General features: G+C 45.1%; 2 protein-coding genes, 1 long non-coding RNA gene and 1 pseudogene across 5 annotated transcripts in view; 2 read left to right on the top strand and 2 right to left on the bottom strand.

Annotated features, from left to right (window-relative positions):
- MTCL2 (microtubule crosslinking factor 2) overlaps positions 1-7176 on the top strand; it is a 72373-nt gene extending 65197 nt beyond the window's left edge. For all 3 annotated transcript variants that reach the window (XM_086702142.1, XM_086702141.1, XM_086702140.1), the window contains one exon: positions 158-7176. In XM_086702142.1, the coding sequence (XP_086558268.1) occupies positions 158-310 (153 nt within the window). In that variant the 3' untranslated portion in view covers positions 311-7176. The remainder of the gene's footprint in view (positions 1-157) is intronic.
- A 323-nt stretch (positions 7177-7499) lies between these two features.
- On the bottom strand, positions 7500-9825 carry LOC147582721 (uncharacterized). The gene is made up of 2 exons (XR_015249451.1): positions 9459-9825; positions 7500-7805 (listed from the first exon to the last, which is right to left on the bottom strand). It is a non-coding gene; the product is annotated as an uncharacterized LOC147582721 (long non-coding RNA).
- On the top strand, positions 9641-23371 carry DSN1 (DSN1 component of MIS12 kinetochore complex). Its single transcript, XM_025932386.2, is given in 12 exon segments — positions 9641-10049; positions 11435-11484; positions 11709-12035; positions 14093-14166; positions 15035-15107; positions 17225-17312; positions 18971-19030; positions 19427-19501; positions 20659-20806; positions 21916-22003; positions 22580-22652; positions 22654-23371. Coding segments are annotated over 11 exon segments (1062 nt in total). The 5' UTR covers positions 9641-10049; positions 11435-11450; the 3' UTR covers positions 22676-23371.
- LOC112869278 (small ribosomal subunit protein eS27-like pseudogene) lies at positions 16221-16478 on the bottom strand (annotated as a pseudogene).
- Positions 23372-24730: the final 1359 nt, after the last annotated feature.

Genomic DNA, 24730 nt, shown 5'->3' with positions numbered 1-24730 from the left:
AAACAATTATAAAGAATTGGTCTAGAGAGGGGCCACAGCCTCTGGGAACCGGTTCCTCAGGCAAGGCTGGGTCCAAATTCCTTGCCCAGCTGGCCACCCAGCCTCTGGGTAGCTGGTGCCTCTTGGCTCTTTCTGACTTCCTCCTCTCTTCCCCTAGGATGCTGTTTGTGACTGCAGTACTCAGTCTCTCACTTCCTGCTTCGCCCGGCCGTCCCGCGCTGCCATCCGCCACTCTCCTTCCAAGTGCAGGCTGCATCCTTCAGAGTCCGGCTGGGGTGGGGAGGAGAGGGCAGCTCCCCCCAGCGAGTGACAGAGCAGCCGTGCTCCCCACCTCAACCAGCCCATTCCCTGGATAGCTGAGGGGAACAAACGGAGAGGGGACGAGGCGAGGGGCCCATGTCGTCGGCATCGTCTCACCCTGGAGGGACAGCAGCTGCACCACTGCCAGACAACAGCATTCCCATCCAGGTAAAAGCGGGGTCTCCTGCTGACTGCTGGGTGGTGATCTCTGACTTCCCAGGGGAAGGCAGTGAGTGGAAGGAAGGCTTCGGAAGTGGTTCCAGAGAGATCCTCTGGGAGCCCATCCATTGGGAGAGACTTGCCTCGTTCTGCCCAAACTCCCTTCTCAGAAGAGCCAAGGAAAGGATACACTTCTGGCCATGCTCCTCAGGGGAAAAGGCTCACAGAGATGTTCCCTGCCAACCACGTCCTCCTTCACGGGGAGGAAACACCAATGAGAAGAACAGACTTTGCTGTAAGAGTCAACGTGGGGTTCCTGGTGAAGCTGAGGTGGGCATCATCCCCATCCCTTCCTTCTCCCCACTTCTTCCTCCTCCCAGCCCCACTGCTCTGGATTGCTATGGCTCTAGGGGGTATGATAGGGCAGTAGCCAGGGCCAGCATCTGCTTGGAATCCTGGAGCCCTGGATCTCCCTGTGCATAGCCTGGATGCAGCAAGGACTGGAAGATGAGGTAGAAAAGTGTGGGGCTCAGGGTTGGGTAGCCACTGGAACTGCCTCCCTGGTCAAGGTGGCTTGCGGGGCACCAACCTTGCCAGGAAACACCTTAAAGACAGAAATAGGTAGGGTCAGTTTCAAGACCTGGTGCACAGATAAATGCCTAAATACCCACTGCCTTGATGGCTGGGGGCCTCTTTCCCTGGCACCCTGGAGAGGCATGACACATCTCCACTGTGTTTACATCCTGTGGCTGGTGGAGACATGTTCCCAATAAGAGACTCCCAACTGGCCACACCAGGCCAAGGAGCACTCCAAGAGGCCAGTGCCCCAGGACACGCTAGTAGACTGGGGCCTGGAAACACATTTCCTCGGTTGTTTATTTGAAGTTTTCTTACTATAAATATTTAAGGTAGTTTTACTTTATTTTAATAATTTAATTTACCCCAAAGTCCCTAAGGTAATTTATTGGAGGTTCTGACATGTATTCTTGCCATTGGGACAAAGTGAGGCTTCTAACACGATGGACAGGCATGGGGTCCCCCATGCCCACGAGGCAGCTCGGCAGCTGAGCTCTGGTCTCTTGGTCAAGTTTGGAGGGCCCCCCTCCCCAGTAGAACTGGAGCCCTGCAGCTTGCTCCCCAGTACCACTGACCATCTGGCCTCAGAGCACTGCTTTTCACTCACTGCTAGGTACTTGGCTGGCCCCCAGCAGTCAGTCTGTAAACGCTCACTGACAGGGTGGAGGGCTGGGCCGCCGTCCCCACTTCCCAAACATTCTCCATCTGCCTTCATTTTCCTCCCTCCCTCAGAAACCTTTTTTTAAGGAGTCAAACACAGATTCCTAAGGCTCTGTCAAGAGCATGGCTGTCTCTCCAAATTCCCCAAATGAGAACTCACAGGAAAACAGGACTGAACTTCGAGAATGTTGTTTATTGCAGCTTTGCACATGGACCTGAGAGTGCCAGCCTGCCTCAGCTCTCACCACCTGCCAGCCTTCTCACCAGCCTCTTTCCTTAGCCTTATGGCCTCTCCTGGCCCCTGTTCCAGCCCCAGCTCCACTGCCCGCCCTTGCCCACGTCCCACGTGAGCTGCCTGAGCCATCAGACAGACTCTGCCATGTGGCTCATTGCAATGTGGCGGGAAAGGCCTCAGCTGGCCTCCCTGTCAGTGCCAGTAAACCCATTTCGGTTGCACACATGCCCCCACACACGCAGATGCGTGGACCTCCTGCAACTGGCTGGGGGCCCAGAGTGGAAATACCAGAATAAAGCCACTTGTCTGTGGAATTTAGGAAGACCAAAAGCCAGCAGTTTTGCTTGTTTGTCCCCAGGACTCAGGAGACACCTCTGCATTCCCACCTGCTCCCAGTCCTGCCCTTTCAGGGTCACCTGGACAAGTCACCAAAGTCCTTCATATCCATCCCCAATGGGCAGAATGTGAGGGTCATGTCGGTCTGACCAGGTACTTCCTCATGCCATAATGACTTGTGCGGGCAGAGTGGGCAGGCCAATGGAGCCAAGAGCCTGTCCCCTTTGGGGTGCCACTGCTCCCACCCAAAAGGTCAGGGGGCCCCTCCAAGGTTATGTCCGGGTGAGGGGATTCACACCAGGCCACACGCCACCAGAGGCCTTCTGCCATCTCCCCAAGCCGTGGAGGGTCAGGGAGGTAGCACTCCCAGCCTTGGGGAGAAATCCTCGCGAGACCTGAGCCCTGAGGCTTATGGACCGCCCAGCCTTACCATCGTCCTCGTCCAAGATTGTCCTTGCCATCTCTTGTCTCAGCGCCTGGCTGCCCGGCCCTCCAGTTGGTGTCAGAGGCTCCAGATCTTGGTTTTCAATACTTCCTGCATGCCACTGTGCAAGGTCACTCATCACTGTTCCTACAGAAGCCTCTGGACATGGGGCTTGATGGGGTTGAAAATGTTATGTGTAAATATTGGTTTGGTTTGATTTTTAGCATTTTAATTAGTAACTGGTTGTGTTTTCTTTTTTGGGGTGTGGGGGGTTGGTTTGTAAAATCTCTACTCTTTTGGAATGTAATTTCTAAGTTTGTTTGTTTCTTCAAATGCCTTTTAAGTCTTGGTAACATTCCCAAAGCAGAAAACTGCCTGACCCACAGTGGGGATTCCCCTGGAGCACCCAGGAAGGAACACTGCCCTTCTTCTCATTTTCCCCCTTCCTACTCCTCCTCTGCCATTTTACTCCCAGAACTTTTTCCTCCTCTTCCTTCTCCCTGACTCCCTCTATCCTTCTTCCTTTTCTGCCATCTCCACTCTCTTCCACCAAAGTCCCAAGGAACCCAGGGGTCCTAATTTCCTACAGACCACTAGGCTTAGTGTGTTGGCACCAGTTGGCCGGGGAGGGAACACAGGGGACCCTGATTGACCTAATTGACCTGGTCAATTGCCCAGATTGACCTAAACTGGATGACCTCATGTTTTCTGTGCCTGACCTCTTCCCAAAGCCAAATTAGATCCTCCTGGTGGCAGTGATTGTATTTGAAATGAAAATCAGACCACGTTGGCACACCAGTGGCTCCTAAATCTTGCATGCACAAGGCATCTGTGTCCAGTTTCTTGTCTCCCTGTTTTCCTCCCACTTTGATCCCCACCAAAGACGGACCAATTTAAAACCACCTCCAAGAGGTCTTGCTTTCTGTGAACTCAAAATGGGCCCCACCTCTTGGTCTTCCCCCAGGGACACTCCTCTCCCAGTTGCTCTCCCAGATGACAAAGTCAAGGGCCCAAAGACTTGACCCTCTTACACGCTGACCACTATATGGTTCCATCATACCCATCCCTGTGCACCTTTCACGGTTTCATCACCAGCCTGTTGTCCTCTTGCCCACCCAACTTTCAGGCTCTTCCTCCCTCTCCCCTCCCATCCAGAATGTCCCTCACCTTCCAGCCTCACCAGCCCCCACAAGCTCCTACTACCTCTTCAGTCATAATAATCCTCATCCTGTACACACCCCACCTAGAGCACTTTACTATCTAGAAATTGCTCCCCTCTCTCCTTCCCCCCACCCCTCCACACCCCCCCCCCCCACCGCCCCGTCTCCTTCAGACCTCTCAGGGACAGCTCTGGGAGGCAGCCTTGGTAGGATGGGTTAGTGCAGATAAGGAAACTGAGGTGCAGATCTCATCCCAGAGTCCCCTAACTGGGAAGTCAGCGAGCCTAGACTAGGACCTGGGTCCATCGGATCCCCTGGCCCAACTCCATCCTTCTTGCTGTGTAAACCCACTGCCCCACTGGGGGCTTTTTTGTGTAGGTACAAAACACCCAGAATATGCCACTATCTAACCCAGACACGAAACCATGCAATGGTCACCACTATCCATTTCCAGAACTTTTTATCACCCAAGCTGAAATTGTACCCACTGAACAATAACATCTCCCCACCCCCTCACCAAGTCCATGGTAACCTCTGTTCTACTTTCTGTCTCTATGAATTTGTCTATTCTAGGTAGTTCATATAAATGGAATCACATAGTATCTGTCCTTTTGTGTCAAACCCCCTCAACTTTTTAGATGAAAAATCAGGCCCAGAGAAGAGAGTGGCTTGCCCAAGGTCAAACTAAACAGGACCAGACCCATGTTTCCTGACTCTCAGCAGGTGCTGCATCCCCAGCGGTGAATGAGACCCCTCCACCCTGACATTCTTTGCTCTTGGTCGAGCCCTTTCCTCTCTCTGGGATCAGTCTGTTCACTACCCCTCCTCCTGCCCATCCTCTCTGTTACCATCTTCCGCCAAAACTCCTCTCCTCCTGCCTCCTCTTCTCAGCTGGTTCCCACCAACAAACCAAGTGCCCTGGCCCTTGGCCAGGTGTTCCTCTTAACACCCGAGCTTACCTTAGCACCCATCCCTTAATGCTCCCAGAACAGCTTCTCCAGCTCGGCTCCCTTGCCATGGATTTCCCTGGTACATCAGCAACCCCTCCCTGCCCCCCTCAGGCTCACATTTCCATCCTGTCCAGGAAGTGCCTGTGTCTGTGGTCGTCCATCTCTGATGTTTGCTGTCACATTTGGTGGTGTTTCTTGGGTTCTGCTTTATTTATTTTGTGTTTTCTCACACTAAAGGAGGCACCTTTCCAACACCTCAGACAGCATTAGCCTTGCCAGCCCTTCACATTGGGTTTGGCCCCAGCAACCTCCCAACTGAGCAGGACATCCCCCAGGTCCACTCTTGAACCTTATTATCTTCTCTGTCCCAGGCTCAGGACCCCATTACTGTTCACTGTTGGGTGGGGCAGACTTGAATGCCTCCTTCTGGGCTCCTGTACCCTCCTCAGTCCTGCCTAGCCTTGTTTGGAAAGTAGATGTAGTCTGGCTTGGGTTCTTCTCTTCCTAGGTCATTCACCCATTGGTCTGTCTGTACATTTGACACCGCACTATCCTCTCTGCTCTTCCCTGGGCCTCACTGCCTCCAGAATAGCTTATCCTAGCAGAACCTCGCCCAGGCTTTACAAATTACCCCAATGGCGTTTAAAGCTTGCAAAATCCATAGACCCAAGAACCTCAAGGAACATGATGCTGGGCCCACATCCCTTGCCCAGGGGTCCTCCTCACCGCCTGCTACTCTTCCCTCGCCCTCCTTGGACCCTCCCTTGTTTATCCCATCAGCCCTGTTTCCTTCCCTCCTTGCCCTTGACCAGCCCATGAGACCCCAGACCCTAAGGAAAGGAGCTCTGGTTTCCTCTAAGCATCCTTGAAGGGCTGAGGTAGTCAGGGCTTGGATGCTTTGTTACAGTCAATTCTGATACCAAACTGTTCTGTGAAGAGGAACCTCAGCTGGGAATCTGGAGACCTGGTCCAAGTGTGAGACCTCTTCTCCATTTGCCTGGTTCTAAGAGCCTCCCCATTCTATGATTTTATGATGTGCATCAGGATTATCCTCAGGGCCCCAGAACACCCCTTGTGTTTTGGGATCCTGCATCACCATCCTCTCTCCACTGGACCCTGGTATCCTGGCTCTCTCTCTACTCTGCCTCTGATCTCTGTGCCTTAGTTTATTTCTCTGCACAGGGGACTCACCACAAGACTATTCCCAGAAGCTTCCCGGGTATTTTGGTGCCTCAAAGGCTGGGCCTTGCCAGCTGTGGCCCAGCTCCCTGTCACTGCCTCAGGACACCAAGTTGCTGAGAATGAGGTGCCTGGAGGTTCTCAAAGCAGCTGGAGCATCACCTGCGAACTTGACAGAAATAAAAAGTACTGGCCCCACCCAAGACCTTTGGAATTAGAAATTCTGTTGTGGGGCCCAGCAAGTTGGGGGTTATTAATAAGCCCTCCAGGTGATTCTCATACAACAGGAGTTGGTCAACTGCTGACCTACACTAGCAATCAATCAGTGTAGCCTGGTGAAGGACTGAGGCTGGCCCAGACCAGGAACAGGTGGAAAATACCAATCTCATCTAGATGCCTGAGAGACTGGGAACTCTCCCTGCCCACCCCTCCCTGCCAAACAAAACAACTATGTCCTTCTTTTCCTAGAAGCTGGAGGGCAGGAAGAAGGCTATAATTTTCCTTTCCCTGCCTCTGGCTTAGTTCCAGCTCTGCTCATAAAAGGCCATGTAGGGTTGTGCTAGCCAGGCAGCAGGTATGAGTCCTTGGTGGGGAAGGGGAGCAGGAGAAAAACACCCTCACCGTGTATCCCTTGGTAACCTCACCATAGGAGCATGGCCTCTCTTCATGTAGTAAAAAACCTAACTCCTCAAGGAAAGAATCCTAAATCCCTAGCTCCTCCCCTTCCTCCTTCCACCTCCAGGGAAACTGAATAGACAGTGCCAAAAAACAGCTCCAACGCCCAGCAGCTGGGGAAGACAGCCAGAACCTGTCGTCTCACCTTGGCCCCCCTTCCCCAACACCTGCCAATACTGTGAAGCCCCCTTCCTGCCCAGCCTGGTTTCTTGGTGAGGGTCCTGCAGTTGTGGGCCCTGGGGGGCCCCCAGGGAAGGGCCTTTGGGAGGGAAGGGACCAAGGGCATCCTTGGGCCAAACTGTCTGCCTCTCCTGTCCACTGTTTTCTCTTCCCCACTTCTGTCTTCAAAAGGCTCCTTCCCAAGATGGATTGGGTGCTAGGACAACTGGTCCAATCCGCCAGCTCTCCCTGCCCCTGTGTCTTATTTCAGACATAAGAATAACTGTACAGTGTAAACTTACAAAAGGTTTTTAATGGTTGTAGATTGGAAATAAAGTATGTCATATGAAGAGTTTCCTTGGATTTGGCCTCCTCTCTGATTTCTCTTACAGGGTGGGTGGGGCCCCCATCAGATCTGAAACCCGACTCTTCCCCCCCCTCCAACCCCAGCCCAGATGCCTGGAAAGGAGGGAGTCCTGGGAATGCCACAGCCAACTGGCTGGCTTGGCGTCACTTGTGAGGGGCCACCAGGGGTTCCAGATGGTGACTCCTTACATCTCAGAGCCTCCTAGAATGTGTGATATGACCACTGAAAAACATGCAGAGTGTTCAAAAAATATTATTTTCTACAAAAAACTTTAAAACATTTATCATAGAAAAAATAAAGAGGACACATTAGACATGGGTCAGTTATCTATTATAGTGTAATTGGCCCAAAAACATTTATTGGATCACAGGTGCTGTGAATCCGGAATTTGAGAGCTGGGTAGTTCTGATTCAGCGTCTCAAGAGGTTGCTGTCAAGGGTCAATCAGGCTGCAGTCATGTGGAGGCTTGACTTGGACTAGAAGATCCATTTGCAAGGTGGCTCACTTCTGTGCCTGGCAAGTCATTGTTGGCGGGAGGCCTCAGTTTTTCCCCACATAGACCTTTCCATAGGGCTGCTTGAGTATCCTCACAACATGGCAGCTGGCTTACCCTAGAGCAGGTAATCTATGAGAACGCAGGGTAGAAGTCACAATGCTTTTTGACTAAACTTTGAAAATCACAGTCATTTCTGCAGTATCTTCTTGGTTATACAGGTCAGCCCTACTCAGTGTGGGAGAAGAACACACAGAGCATGAACAGCAGGAATCAGAGCTCAGTGGGGACCATCTTGGAAACTGGCTATCATATGAAAAATCTACATCTCTGTCCCTCTATTTTTTTCTAGGGGTGTGGCAGGAGGCGGGGGGGGGGGGGGGGGGAGGCGGGGGAGAGACTAACAACAGCCAGGCCTGTGCTAGGCATTGAGAATGCAGTGGATGGGCCTGGAAGACAGGAAAGCAAATGTCAATGGTAGGGGGAACCCAGGTGTTCAGGGAGCCAAGAGGAATTGGAAGGCCTCACAGAAAGGATATATGAACTAGCACCCGAGGTTGAGATGGTGAGTAAATGAAGGGGATAGTGGTATATTATAGGCAGGACGCTGATGGGAGGTGGCTCCAGGGGAGGCACTGCATGTACCGAAGCCTAGCAGAGAACAGAACACAACAGGGGAACCAAAGGCTGTCACTGGAGTGAGGAGTGATGAAAAAGGAGAGTCAGATCATGCAGTGCCTTAGGAGGGAAGGAATGTACACATCGTGTGGACAGTCGGAAACCATGGGAGAATTGAAAGCAGAGAAAGCACAGAGGATGTACTGGGTCTGGAATCCGTGAAGCAGTATTCTCACTGTGCCTCAGGATGACCAGTCCTGGCTGGGAACAGTGTTCTGTTCTTGGGGCACTGACAAACAAGGACTTGATAGAGGTGGGCAGACATAGAAGGAACTGGGTACCACTGAGCCCCCAGAGTGTGATATTCAGGGAGGGGACCAAGAGCAAATCTGTTTTCAGATGGCCATTAGAACCAGCAGGTTGGAACCACAGGGTGGAAAATTACAGGAAGGGAGATTTCTACCTCCTATCAGAAAACTCTTCCAAGGACCGTAGCTGCTATGGAAGGATGACCACAGTCATATTCCAGCTGTTCCTCCCCAATTCGTCTTTCACTTTATGGGCTTCTAATAATTCAACATTTGGTTTCAGATCTGAAAGGACCGCATACGCAAGGGGCCATTTCCATGGCCTCATGCTAGGTGCTGAAGAAGCAGCCTGCTCTCTGGGGGCTCGCTCCCATGCCAGCAAGGGATAGTGGAATAGGCACGGTTGGGCTTCTGGGAGCATATAATTTTCAGCCTGGAGTCTCAAAGAAGAATCTGAGAGGGATTAATTCCCAATTTTGGCTTAAAATTGGAGAATTTTGCAAGATAAAGCTGGAATGGGCTACCCAGAGGGAACGGCTTGAGCAAAGGAGCAGAGGGAAGAAGCAATAGGGGTAGGCAGAGGAGCTGTAAGCAGTTTGGGGAGGGGGTGGCCTGCAATAAGGCTACAAAGGAGAATTCCTGAACTTTGCCAAGTATTGAAGGGAACACAGAAAGAAAAAGTGCTAGAGTAGGAGTAGGATAGAATGAAACAAACTTGAGTACAGAGCTCCATTTCGTCCTGGGAGAGACCAGGCCCACGTTTTTGTAACTAACAATGCAAAGAGAGGGCGGGGACCATGGCCTAACGGGGGCAGGGCATCAGATGCCCTGTGGCCCACTGTATTCCTTTGGCAAGTACCTCTCTGGGCCTCGGCCTCCCCAACTTCAATGGGCTCTGGGCGTGTCAGACACAAACGACAAGATGAAGTGGCGTCCAGTCCGTAGATGGGGACTCCCCGGGCGCGGCGTAGCTGGGGAAATGGGTTACGCTGCCCGATTTGGACCAGTAAGGGCTCGACAGAGGCGGTCAGAAGGCCGAGGCTTGAATACTAGTCTACGCATGCGCTTCCAAGGAGGCCGGCGTTCTGCGCACGCGTGCACGGACGCGAGAGGCTGTCAACTACGCATGCGCCCTTGATTGGCGGGACTTTTCGGAAGCGGAGGCGCGGGTGGTGGTGCGGCTCGCGGACTGCTCCGTAGACGGCCGCAGTGGCGCAGAGGATCGAAGGGCTACCTGTGGCGGCGAAGAGTGATTTGCGGGCTTGTATCTCAGGGGCGGAGGCTGCGGGCTAGACTGGCGTCTTCCCGAGGTCAGGAAGTCGCAGACCTTTCCACCAGACCCGCCGGCTCACACCCTCACCAGCTTCCTTGGCGTCGGACGTCTCCGCCCAGCCCAGACCGGTCGCCGCCCCCAGACTCTGGGGACCTGGGGCACTGCGGCCTCCTCCTGGTAAGAGGATTCCGAAGGGTCGGCCGCGCCTCTCGCTCGGGGCCTATTTTCAGGGCCGGGTGTCTAGACTGCAGAAAGGTGTTTGAGGGCTCAGGGTGGGTCACAGGCCTGGGTTCGAATTTCACCCCCGCCCATCCCCCCATGGCTGTCTCCAGTGGGCCAGGCTTTTGCCCTTCTAAACCCCACCTCCCTTATCTGCAGGGAGGAATTAATGACAGCATTTACCGAGCTGTGGAAAGAGTTAATCGGTATAATGAGCTAATGATGCAAATAAAACGCTTTTGAACATACGCAGATCGTGGCATATAATTAGCGCTTAACAAGCAGCTTAACAAATGACATTTGTTGCTGTTATTATCCAGGCTTGAATCTGTGATACAGCCCTAACTGTGGGGATGTAGATCCTTGACTTACACGTTCTGTTACCTTTCCCAGCTGTTTCTCTCTCTATATTTCTCTTTATTTAGAGTCTTCCCCTCCCCCCATACAGATTTCTGCTGGAAGGGAGGGGTAATCGCGGAAGATGCAGAGATGCCTCAGCCATGTCCTTCCTTGCCTTCCAGTTAGTTGTCTGTGACAGCCGCTGGGAATACAGATATATCCTGGCTGGGGACGAAAACTAGGGGGTGGAGCAACCAACTTTGCCAAAGAGAAGTGGTTGGAAAGTTTCACATTTGAGCTAGATTAGAAAGGTTGAGTAAGTTTTACAGGCAGTGTGTGTAAAGATTCAAAAGTGGTGCAGGGGCTGGGAGTGGCAGGAGGGAGCAGGATGGGTAAGTTAGGGCTAGTTTATGAAAGGTATTGAAGATGCTGGAAGACTCTGCTGCTGTCCAAAGAATGGACTGGAGAGGAGCAGTGCTAGATGTTTGAGGACTAGTGGTGAGGTTGTAAGATTATTCTGGGGAGGGAAAGGGAGATGGTGGAAGTTCTGAGAGTGGAACTGGCAGTGGAGAAAAGCTTTCCAGAGACTGTTGGAGGTAGGACGGACAGGACTTTGCATCTGGAGATTAAATATAAGAAGTAAAGGGTGATGTGATTTTTCTAGTTTGGAAGACCATGCAGATCATAATGCCATCTAGAATATTAGGGACTATTTAAAAAATAATTGGTAATAAAGGAGGGTATGTGTTAAGGGAGACATAAGTATTTATAACGATGAATTCTGTAGAAAGTCAGTACAGGAGGTGATGAACCCGCTGGTAGTCTCTGGAGGAGGTGGAGGAGGTGAAACTGGGCCTTGTCATGTAGGTAGAATTTCATGGGGCAGAGATGAGCAAGCAGTTCAGAAAGGCTGAACAATACAAGGTCTCTTCTGGGGTACTAAAGCCTCATTGAGACTGGGGCTGAAATGTGGAGAACAGATCGCTTTGTTTTCCTATTTTCAGGGTGCTTCATCCAGAAATGACCTCAGTATTTAGATCAGAGACCATGGAAGGTGAGTATTGTAGTAAAATTGCTCTTGCTTTGGGTTCAGGTTTCTAAGCTATAGATAAACATTTCTCTGGCTCCCTGGTGCATCTAGAATCATATTTACATGTTTGCAGAGATGCTTCTTCACTGTTTCTATGATCTGGGGCATACATTTTCTTTGTCCACCTTTTTGCTCAGATGCATAGTTGTGGTGGGTTTGATTTTGTATTTTGACTTTTTCATAACAAGTGCTAGAAGAAGAACCGGTGACATCTAAGACTCATGATCATCAACTGGAATCGGATACCATCCCTGTGGAAGTGTGTAATAAATCACCTGCCTCCCTGGAGATAACTCAAGGCGTTTCAAAGGAAAGAATTTACCTTGGCTCTAGCCCTAAAGTGGGAGGAAGTTGTGATCTCAGCCACCAGGAAGGACTTCAGCCCAGGTCCCTTCATTTGTCCCCCCAAGAACAATCTCCCGATCATCAAGATAAGAGTCAATCTTGGAGGCGAGCAAGTATGAAGGAAATGAACCGGCGGAAGTCACTGCCTCCCTTTCATCAGGGCATCACAGGTGGGATGCTATGTACCTAAGGCAGTGGAGTTCCAGCTCAGATAAGAGGCAGTGAGTTATGGCAGAAAGAATGTAGTGGGATTACCTGACTTTGCTACTTACTAGTTACGTGACTGAGCAAATCATGTCACCTCTCTCAACCGGTTTCCTCTTCTATATGGGGGATATTCTAAGATCATAAGCACTAATGTCAAACACCCAGTAAGTGTTCAGTATGACTGCTATTTATATTAGTAGCTGTCCATTGTAATCTCTACCATGAACAGAAATTCTAATTTACAGTTGTTCAACACTCACCTCTGCTAGGAGGAGAGGCATTAAAGATTTCTTTGTATGGCTTTCTGTCTCATTTCCTAAAGTGAAACAGAAGGTGAGTGGGTTGCTACCAGATTTTAAGCTTTATAACTGAAAATCTTTCAGAGGGAAGATGCATGTAAAATATCTTGGTGAAAACTAAGTTTTTAGATATGCCATATTTAAATGTGATTTGTGTGAGTTTACAATAATAATTGTATCTCAGTAAGCATTGAAATACAATATTTAATGTGGAAAGTCCAGCACATTTCAAAGAATTTACTAGTTGTGTAACCTTGAGTAGATTACTTAATCTCCTTTCCCTTATGGTCCCAATCAGCAAATGGGATGAAATAATATCTATTTTACACGGTTGTGTGAGAATTAAATGAATTGATACATATGACACAGTACTTGGCCGTATAGTAAGTAAATAGCTCAAATGTTAAGCTATTGTGATTATTTTAAAGATATTAGTTCACTTCCAGATGACCTGATGTCTAGAAGGAAATCTGGGTAAAAATAGCCATTTAGCTTATCAGAAAATTGCCGCCATACTTGTGTTCATGCACTTGACCCCACAGGTGTGCCAAGACAACAGCAGCAGTTCCTTAACTAAGGTCACCCCTACCTCCGTCTCTGTTCCAGAGCATGTGGACCTAAAATTCTGTATAACAGAAAATCCACAATGTAAAAGATTGGTTATTCCTGCCCACTTGCCAGGTTTCTCTGGTTATAGGCAAAAGGTATCCTGTTTTTTCCACTTACAGCAATGAGAAATAATCAGGAGACAAGAAATAAAAACACTTGAAGCCAGCTGTAGCTGGAGGAGAAAAGTACACGTATCTCAAATACTCAGAGCACACTTCCTTTGCTGTATAATAATTGATGTTTTTGGACATAATTAAAAAAAAGTGTCTATATCTTGTAGTTGTTTGAGGATTTAGTGGTGTAATTAATGTAAAATGCCGATCTAATTCAGGCTGACTCACCATGTGACCTTGGGTAAGTTACCCATCACCCGGCCTTTGTGCCTCAGTGTCTTTTATAAAATGGAATTGATAAGATACTTGCCTTCAGTTTTAATGAAGTGTGCATAGCATTTAATGAAGTGCCTTTTATATAATAAGTGTTCAACAAATTATTAATGTTATTATTAGGTCAATATAGAGAGGCAGCATGGCTATTAGTGGGAAACTACACTTTTTTGGTGACAGACTTGGGATTGAATTCTGGCTTCACCAATCTCTGGCCTCAAACAAGTAATCTGCCCTCTGAGCTTCAGTGTTCCCTTCTGTAAAATGGAGCTCATAATTTACAAGACCGTATTTAAAGCACATTGCAGGGGTGCCTGGCTGGCTCAGTTGTAGAAGATGCGACTCTTGATCTCAGGATCTCCACGTCCTGAACTCAGGACGCACATTAGGCATGGGGCCTACTTAAAAAAAAAAAAAAGGCACACTGTATCTGTCATAAAAACGCTCAGATGTTCTCATTTACTTTCTTTAAGTGATGACTATAAAACATCAAAAAAATTAAGTTATTTTTTAAGTTATTTTTCATCTATGTTGTTTAACAGACAAGATTTTAATGTAATCTGTAAAAAGTTCTTAATAACTTTTTGAAGTTAAAGTTAGAATGCCTGGAGTTGAGCTGCATCAAGAAGGAGGAAAGTGGTTTTTTGGGTTTTTTGGTTTTTTGTTTTTTTTAACTTTGCTAACTGTGTTGGTATCCAGCTCCTTAAAGTGTGATTTTTATGTTAGAGCTCAGCAGATCTATCAGTGCCAACTTAGCAGAAAGCAAACGGCTTGGCGCTCTCCTGCTTTCCAGTTTCCAGGTGAGATTCTTAGGACTGGGAAATACTTTCTTTTTTTTTTTTTCAACTGTTGCTGTGATGGCCCCAAAGAGAGATCAATACTGTGTGTGTGATGCCATCAATTAAGATTAAAAGGTGTTTCGGGGCACCTGGGTGTCTCAGTTGGTTAAGTGTCAGACTTTGACCCAGGTCATGGTCTCGCAGTTCAGTTTGTGGCTTCAAGCCCCACATTGGGCTCTGTGCTGACAGCTCAGAGACTGGAGCCTGCTTCCGATTCCGTGTCTCCCCCACTCTCTGTCCTTCCCCTTGGCTGTTGTGCACGCACACGCTCTTTCTGTCTCTCAAAATAAAGATTAAAAGACGTTTCTCTCTAGTTGTATTAATTTAAAAGCCAGATTTAATCAAAGCAGCAGCTGATTTCTCTCTGGACTAGGCTCTCTACCAGTCCCACTGGTGCTGTTGCTGCTAACTGAGCAGCTAATAGTCAGATTTCTTCGATCTAGTATATTTTGTCCATTGACAGCAAATGATGGGAATTTAAAGTGCGTGGAGGTCAGTAAGTTAAAGCAGACATTTGAGGTCTGACTACATAGTGAGTGGGAATTATATGGCTAACTGGTAATTACATCAGTTTAGATAAGAGCATCATTTGTGTTAATTAAATGGCCATGTTTCTCTGAACTGAAAATCATAATGTATAGTCTGAACAACAAAGAGATTTTTCCTGATCTACTTATTTGTATGAAAAATGTTAGGTATAAAAACTAAATCATGTTTACTTTCACATTGATTAAACATGAAATTACATGAACTCAGGACTGGTCTGAAAAATCTTTGTTGTTGTACTGAAAATGCTTTTTTTTTTTTTAAAATGCTTTTCTTTATTTAGTTCTCAGTTCAGAAACTTGAACCTTTCCTAAAGGACACTGAGGGCTTCAGTCTTGAAAGTTTTAGAGCCAAAGGTAAGTTGCTAAGAATAAATGAGCAAGCTTTGGCCTTGGGCTTTACCTCCTGTTAAGGTCAGTCGAAGCCCCACTTTCAGGATCCCCATTTATAGGAGCTGCTGGCTCACAAAACCAGCCCTCCCTTTATATTTTAGAATTGTGTTTAAAAAATAAGAGTATATGCTTATGACATTCAGAAGGTATAAAAGTGAAAAATAAGCTTGCCTCCCACCCAAACCAGGCCACCTCCTCTGTACAGAGGCCACTATAACCACCAGCTTCTTATGTATCATCGCAGAGATCTTGCTGGATTTCCAACATTTTTACATTAATATCAAGTGAATAATGCTCTCTGTACTCTTCTTTACCTTGTCTTTTTTTTTTTAACCTAACAGTTTGTCTTGCACATCATTCGGTATTGCACACATAGAACTGTTTTGACAGTTTAGTAGCCATACAATATTTCATTTTATAAATGTACCATATATGATTTAGCCAGTTCTTTATTGATGGGCTTTTAGGGTTTCCAGTCTTTTGCTATTACAATGAATGGGTTAATGAACATCTTCTTACACAAGCCTTCAGGTACATATGCAAGTAAAAATAAGATAAATTTCTAGAATTGGAATTACATAGGTCAAATGAAATGTTAGGAATACCAGACTGCCTTCTAGAAATGTTTTACCAATTCTCCTACCAGTAATATATGCAAGTACCTATTTTTTCATACTCACAATAGTTTTGTTTGTTTGTTTTTTAATTTTTTTTAATGTTCATTTTTGAGAGAGCATGAACAGGGGAGGGGCAGTGAGAGAGGGAGACACAGAATCTAAAGCAGGCTCCAGGCTCTGAGCACAGAGCCTGATGCAGGACTTGAACCCACAAACTGCAAGATCATGACCTGAGCTGAAGTCAGACACTCAACTGACTGAGCCACCCAGGCGCCCCATATCCTCAATAGTTTTATTAAACAATTCAGATTTTTTACTATTTGGTAGGTGATACAAAGTATTGTCTAGTCTTAATCTGTGGTCCTTTCTCTTTCAAAGAAGATAAGCATTTTTTCATTTTTTTTAGAGCCATTTATACTTCATTTTCGGTGTATTGTTTGTATCCTTTGTTGTTTTATTTTTTTTTTTAATCCAAAATGTATTGATTGGGATCATTTCCCACTCATCTTGATTCAGGTTGCTTTTAGTGCTGCTTCTGTGTGAAGGAGCATCCTTCTGTAAGCCTCGCTTCCTCCTGTAGGCTGGCAAAGGACAGTGGAGCACACAAAAACTCATGTTTGTGCATGGCTAAAGATGGTGGTGATTTTGTAGCATCATGGGCACTTCACGTCCATGAAGTAGGAGTTGGGGTTCTGCACCAGGTGCTTCTTGTGCTTCCTCTTCTGGGAGGCCCTTCATGACAGGATGTTCTCGTGGGAAGGTCATCACTGCCAGAAAGGCTCCTTTGTTCATTTTTGAAAATTGGGATGTTGGCTTTTTTATAGTGATTTGTAGGAACTGTATACATTAAGGAAATTAGCTGTTAATGTGTGATATACGTTACAAATATTCTCTCTCAGGAATCCATTTTTAACTTTCTAGGAAGTAGCTGTTTATAGTATAACTACACAATTATCCACGGTCAGAAAAATTCAGTGTTACCTACTTAAAAGACCTAGAAATATATGAGCTTCCAAGGCTTCCAAAGCTAAGCAGAGACAAGTCTTTCCCTTATGCCCGTAATTCTTTATTCTCCTTCAACATTTTTCATTAAGCTCTTGCCTGTTGCCTGACTTCTGTAATATGTTCTTCTTTTCAGTGCAGGCTTTTGAAATCTTGGATAGAATGTAATGTCAGTGCATGTATACCTTTTAAATGCTTTTTCACCAGTCAAGTATTAAAAGAAAAACTATCATACATGTCATAAAGAGGAATTGTCTTCCATTTTATCTATACTGGCCCAAAGAAAAAAGATAAAATCTTTCTGCACATTTATACTACTACTTTGAATGGGTGAGAAGGCCAGAATGTAATAGGGGATCCTAGAGCTAAGACCACCTTAAGTATGTTATGTCATTGTCAGCAGCTTGCTGTGAAAATTCATATTCTTTTCATTTTACAACATGTACTTTATTTCTGTTCTAGCATCTTCCCTTTCTGAGGAATTGAAACATTTTGCAGAGAACCTGGAAAGTAATGGAACTTTACAGAAATGTTTTGAAGATTCAAAAGGGTGTGTGCAGTTCCCCTTCTGTCCTAAATGATAATTAAATGAAGACTTTCCATTATAATTAGTTTGTTCATTCACTCAAACATTTATCCAGCATCTTATACACACCAGGCTCTTCTAGATGCTGGAGATAAAGTGATACGTAAGTCAAGCAAGTTCTCTCTTCTTATGGATTTTAATAGAGACAATCAGATGAATACATAGAAAATAAAGATTTCAGGTAGTGATAATCTAAGAAGTCAGTAACTATGATAGTGGTTTGAGGGGGTGGGCAACTTTAGCTAGTGTTTAGAGAAGACCTGTAATGAATTGACCTTTGGACTGAGATCTATAAGATCTGGGTAGTGAGAAGGAACCAGCCATGGAACGATGAGGGGGAAAACATTGTTCAGATCTTTGCTAGCTATGCAAGTTGGTGGTAAACTATGTTCTTTAGCTGTTGGCAAGCAAGACTGTTAGGAGAATTTTTAAAATTCCAGCCCCAAACTGGTAGTTCCTCTGTAGGGGCAAGGTCCAACTCTCTACCTCCTGTCCTGCAGCAAATCCTGTCACTTGGGCCTACATCAGAAACTTTTTAATTTTGACTTCACAAAGATCTACTTTCTCACACACAGACCCTTAGAATTAACATTACTATTCAGGAAATGAAAAATCTGTTGGCTTGACATAGTATCCCTAAAAATGCGATGTATTTAAGCCACTGGCTGCTGCATCCAGGCCAGAAGTGATAGAAGCTGTGTGTCACAGACTTTGGTAGAGAAACATGAAAGGTGGCACAACTAATTTGTCTTGCCAGGTAGAGTACCAAGTACATCTGGAGGATTTTGGCATTTTCAGTGCCTGCTTTCCATCAGGATTAATCATCCAACTGAGCTAAGCCATTGGTATGAGTAAAATATAATCTCTGTCCACCGACAGCTTAATTTTAAGTGTGAAGACAAGAAGGTCATATACAAAAGTATTGTTGGGCCTTGAAAGATGACGTAAAAAGAATAGACTGAAAAATAATATGCAAAGGGGCACCTGGGTGGATCAGTCTGTTAAGTGTGCTACTTCGGCTCAGGTCATGACCTCACGGTTCGTGAGTTTGAGCCCTATGTCAGGCTGTGTGCTGACAGCTTGAAGCCTCAAACCTGCTTCAGATTCTGTATCTCCTTTGTCTCTCTGTCTGTCTCTCAGAAATAAACGTTTAAAAAAATTTAAAAGTGATGTGAACAAAAGTTTGGAGATGGAAAACTCCAGATATTTGAGGGTGAGGCCGAGTGAGATTATATGGGCAGAATAGGTGAAAGGCAATAGTTAGAATCAAAGCTAACAAGCTAATCGGAGCCAGAACATAGCCTTAAGTGCCAGGTTAAGGAATTTTGACTTTTATTAGGAATGCAGTAGAGGGTCACAATTTTAGACAAGGAAAAAAAAAGGAATATTTTAGTGAAGGTTAATCTGGCTATGGGTCAATTGGAATTGATGAGAGAAACAGAAAATAAAGCAACCACTGAGGAAACTTATCTACTACAAAAGTGAGAGCCCAAGAATAAATACTTGTTGAAAGATAAATTCTGAACATCTTTTATTGCCATTAAAATTATGTAAGACATCCTATTAAAAGCAAGTGCTCTTGAAAGATTTATGTTGATCTTATAATCCTATCTGTATTCCAGAAAAGCATCAGATTTGTCTCTGGAAACATCAGTGGCTGAGATGAAGGAATACATAACAAAGTAAGTGAAAATGATCCTTTATTGGACTATCTAAATTCATCTAGGGAAAATAACTAGTTCTGGGAGAAATGAATAGTAAATACCCCATTTAGAGTGTCAATACTGGTGTGTAAACACTAGAATTTAGAAAGCTGCATATTGGGATCTTGTGGGCTGTACTCTTGGCCAGTTTCATAGAATGGAGTCTACGAAATAAAAGTGTTAATTTGACTTTAAGAACTCAGGTTTGATTTGATTAAATAATATCCTCTGAATCACTCAGGCTTTCTAATCCTTTAATGACCTTTTTTTTCACATTTTAGAACCAGAGCAGACACCTAATGTACTTACTGTGGCCTTGAATGATTCGGAATGTAATCGAAAATTAACTGAATGTTTTTTTTCCTGATCCTGTAGATTTTCTTTAGAACGTCAGTCTTGGGATCAGCTCTTGCAACAATACCAGAAGGAGGCCGAAGACATCATTTCCAGGTTAGATCTGTGACTGGAAGTAGGAAGCCATCTTTTTACCTTGTGGAATTTAAATTGATTTCAGTTCTGTTAGCACAGATTGAACGATGAATCCTTTCTCACAAGCCAGTCAATTCATCAAAGCTCTATAAAATGTGTTATTAGCACTCTAGGATTATAAATGGAGAATTGAGGGATGGGGAGGAAGAGTGAATATCCCTATTTTCGGTCAAAGAACAGAACTGCTTCTGTGCCCGTGGCTGCTATTACACATCCTGGGGGGAGACAGGCACGTCTCTGCCTTCTACCAGGGCACCTGGGGTTGGGCCAAAAACAGGGGACTTCAGTTTGCACATGGCCTTTGAGCTGCAGGTATGGGAGAGACTGCTCTCCAGGTCCTTCATGGAGATGCAACGACATGGAAGGGGTGATGAAAGAGGGTGTACAGAAGAGAGAGGAACTTTGTCTGGGTCTTAAAGGCATAAGAAAGTGGGAAAGTGCTAGACTTGATTTAGTTGGTCATTTAAGCCAGTGATTTTAAGCTTTTTTTTTCCAAAAGAAACTCAGCTGGGCCCAAATATAAAATGTAACTGTGGAAGTGTCTTCTTAGTAGAGAGGTGCTTTGAGAAACATGGTTTGAAAAACTTCTCCAGTCTAGGCATTGATTGTTACTTTATTGACTCCTTACATGTGCTGTTTATGAAGATAGGTAATATATAAGATGGCAGTTTCAGAATAAAAACTTTTGGTGTGGCCTAGCTTGTTAGTTAAGAGGAATGCTTCTGGAAGCCGACTGTCTCTGTTCAAATACTTGTTTCTTCATTCTGTGATTGTGGGCAAGCGACTTAATCTCTAAACCTGAAGTTCCTCACTTGAAAATGGGGGTGGTAGTAGTGTCTACCTCATTGGGTTATTGTAAGTGTTAATTGAGGTGAAATGGCAGGGTCTAGCAGTCAGGAAATTGTGAGAGTGATCAATTTTCATGCACTCTCCATCATATTCAGTTATTGTAGATAATTGAAGTGACCCAGCATTTTTTTGGAAAAAGATTAGAGACCTTGATTTCCAGAAAGAAATCCCCAGGTCATTGTTTTTTCCCCAAGTCGTTTTATATTATCTTCCCCCAGAAAATGATTATAAAATTCCTTGAAAGCTCTTTTGTTCTATTTTATTTTCAGAGAATCAGTTGAAACCAAAGTTACCGAAGTTGAAGTGGAACCTGCAACATATCTTGGGTCTTCCCAGAGTGAAGTCCTTCACACAAAGCCTGACTACCAGAAGATATTGCAGAACCAGAACAAAATCTTTGATTATATGGAGTTGATGGTTAGTCGGCTCATGTTTATTTGGTTATTTGGTTTACCTATCTTGTCATCCTTGGAAATTACGAGACCTGGAGAATATGTGTAATAAGTATATTCAGCTCTACCTTGGGGAAACATGGAGAGACAATCAATCAATCAATATTTATTTATTTATCTATTTATTTACTTATTTACTTATTTATTTATTTATTTATTTATTTATTTATTTATGGTGTTAAGAGCCAATAAAACAGAGTAGGGGAGAATATACAGGAAGGGCAGCAGGTTGCTGTATAGAGCAGTTGTTGATTATTCCCCTAAGGTACCATTTTTTAAAAAATGTTTATTTTGAGGAGAGAGAGCACGTTCACAAGTTGGGTAAGGGGTGGAGAGAGAAGACCCCAAGCAGGCTCCATGCTGTCTGTGCAGAGCCTGACACGTGGCTTGATCCTATGAACTATAAGATCATGATCTGAGCCGAAATCAAGAGCCAGACACTCAATCGACTGAGCCACTTAGGTGCCCCTGGTCCTTCTAAGGTGCCATTTTAACAGAGACTTGAAAGAAAGGAGGAAGTGAGCCATGAGGACATTTGGGAGAATAGTATTGTATCACTCCAAGTATCAACAGGAAGCAGATGACACTTGATAAAGGGTAATTGAAAAAGTGATGTATAAAGTGTGGGTATTGAGGAAACCAAAAGGGTTAGTTGAAATAACCTGGGGCTCAGAGGCAGCTGAGCTCTTACTATCCCTAGGACTGAAGGGCGGAGGGAGGGAAAAGAGAGCCATGACCTGCAGCTAAGATGCACCCTTCCAGGAGCCTGAGTAAAAATATCCTGACTTCATTCGTCTCCCTTACACATGGGCATCCTCTTGGCTAAACTGACCCAGATGTCAGAGGACATGGGATCGTGTTTGAGATTATCCATAGTAGTGGCCCCAGGGCATAGGGCAGCATGGAGAAGTGCAGAGTGTGGATCAGGAGGAGCAAACAAAATGTCTGGCAGAAACATTCCAGGTTGAAAAAGAGCAAAGGCAAAGGTCCTTAGTGGGAGCTTGCCTGGCGATTTTTGAGGAACATCACAGAAGCCACAGACCCTTACAGCTCACATCTGTCTTTCCTGTGCAGATGGATGAACTACAGGGATCAGTGAAGCAGCTGCAGGCTTTTATGGATGAAAGTACCCAGTGTCTCCAGAAGGTGTCAGTACAGCTTGGTGAGTGTGTGTCTTGAGGGGACTAGAGATTGCACTATTTTCTGTATGATAGCCCTTCACATACAAACTGCCCTTCAAAGCATGTGGTCTCAGAGTAAGGCCTATATCAGATGATTTCTTTTTCTCCCCTCAAAATAATTATTGTGCTGTGGGTACTCAAAGTTGATGGGAAATTTCTCGATGTAAATTCCACAGGAGCACAGTAGACTGAAAACTAAGTCCCCACAAACCCTCATGTTGTTTTAGTAAATACAATATTTTTAATATCTATTTGCCCTTTTTCCTCTTCATTCTTCCAAGAATCCACTAAATGACACTGACATTACTTCCCTGTTGCTCTTCCTGGCCTCCTCCAGCCCAAAATTGTTTGCTATATATACTTTAATTTTCTTACTATGTTGTATTATGGTTGTAGTTGCAGCTGGCTTTCCTACCAGACTGCTGTCTCCTGGAGGACAGAGATTCTCTCGTTTGTCATTGTAATGCCCTTCAGTGTCTGGCATAGTGTCCATACACCAAGTTTTCAATAATGTTATTTGAATTCAGTTGAAATTTACTTTTGTCTTTCCTCTGCAGGGAAGAGAAGCACACAGCAGTTAGATCCGTCACCAGCTCGAAAACTGCTCAAGCTTCAACTGCGGAACCCACCATTGCTCTAGATCTTGTCAGTGACTTCATGCAGCTTTCCTGCCATAAGGTGCTCCAGAGGAGAGAAATGGAAGAATGCCCCAGCACATGGTGATTGCATGGTGGTCTGAGCTGGTGATAGCTGCCCTGTTGCCTTTGAGGATAACTGGCTGAATGTAGAGTACTTCAGTTTTTTTCTAAAAGTGACAGAACTTATGCATCGAAAGAGTAGCATAGATACTTTTTCCAAGAATGTGCAAAATGCTTGCAACTTCTATTGTGAAATGACCTTGAGAACTAGTAGTCCATTCTTTTAAATATCCTTCGTGGTCAGTAATCTTCATTTTGTGAAGGTGTTTTTTAGGTTTTGAAACAATCCAGAGTCATTCAGGACCAAATCCAGGGACACATTTTAGGGGTCAAGTTGGATTCTGGTAGGAAAGGAATGGGACTGATTTTCTGGTATGGCCCTGAAGGTGATTTCAGGTAGTGAAGTTTTGAACATTGTTTGCATCACATGGCTACATGTATCACTTCACACGATGTCCAAATTGAAGGAAATACCACTTATTCTCTGTCCTGTTATCTACAGTGTGCTTTAGCTTTTAATATTGAATTGATATCCTAAATCCTGGATTCATAGCACAAAGAGGCTAAGTACTATTTTTCATTGTTCTCTATTTTTAATAATTTGCATTATAAAATTGCACATTATTAAAAGCTTTCTTTTGTCTTTGTGTATATTTTGGGTGTATAAAAACCTTTCTTAAGGGGACCCTGGGTGGCTTAGTCGGTTAAGTGTCTGACTTCAGCTTAGGTTATCATCTCGTGGTTCGTGAGTTCAGGCCTTGTGTTGGGCTCTGTGCTGACAGCTCAGAGCCTGGAGCCTGCTTTGGATTCTGTGTCTCCCTCTCTCTCTGCCCCTCCCCACTCATGCTCTCTTGCAAAAATTAATAAACATTTTTAAAAAATGGCACAAAAACAGAGCAATGGAACAGAATAGAGAACCCAGAAATGGTCCCAGAAACATATGGCCAACTAATCTTTGACAAAGCAGGAAAGACTACCCAATGGAATAAAGACAGTCTCTTCAGTAAATGGTACTGGGAAAACTGGACAGCGACATGCAGAAAAATGAACCTAGACCTCTTTCTTACAGCATACACAAAAGTAAAAAAATGGATGAAGGACCTAAATGTTAAGACAGAAAGCCATCGCAATCCTAGAGGAGAAAGCAGGCAAAAACCTCTTTGACGTTGGCTGTAGCAACTTCGTACTCAACACATCTCTGGAGTCAAGGGAAACCAAAGCAAAAATGAATTATTGGCACCTCATCAAAATAAAAAGCTTCTGCACTGTGAAGGAAACAATGAGCAAAACTAAAAGGCAACTGATGGAGTGGGAGAAGATATTTGCAAATGACATATCAGATAAAGGGTTAGTATCCAAAATCTATAAAGTACGTAACAAACTCAGCACCCAAAAAACAATCCAGTGAAGAAATGGGCAAAAGACACGAATAGACACTTCTCAAGACATCCAGATGGCCAACCAACACATGAAAAAATGCTCAACATCATCAGGGAAACATAAATCAAAACCACAATGAGATACCACCTCACACCTGTCAGAATGGCTAACATTAATAACTCAGGCAGCGACAGATGTTGGCAAGGATGTGGAGAAAGGATCTTTTTTGCACTGCTGGTGGGAATGCAAACTGGTTTAGCCACTCTGGAAAACAGTATGGAGATTCCTCAACAAATTAAAAATAGAACTACCCTATGACCCAGCAATTTCACTACTAGGTATTTATCCAAGGGATACAGATATGCTGTTTTGAAGGGGCACATGCACCCCTATGTTTATAGCAGCACTGTCAACAATAGCCAAAGTATGGAAAGAGCTCAAATGTCCATCAATGAATGAATGGATAAAGAAGATGTGTGTGTGTATATATATATATACACACACATACACTATGAAGTATTACTCAGCAATCAAAAAGAATGAAATCTTGCCATTTGCAACTACATAGATGGAACTAGAGGTATGCTAAGCAAAATTAGAGAAAGACAAATGACTTCACTCATATGAGGA

This window comes from Puma concolor, chromosome A3, assembly GCF_028749965.1.
Source record: "Puma concolor isolate L17-30 chromosome A3, mPumCon1.1.hap2, whole genome shotgun sequence".
Taxonomy (NCBI): Eukaryota; Metazoa; Chordata; class Mammalia; order Carnivora; family Felidae; genus Puma; species Puma concolor.
The sequence above is the reverse complement of the archived record's forward strand: the minus strand, read 5'-3'. Positions and strand labels throughout refer to the sequence as shown.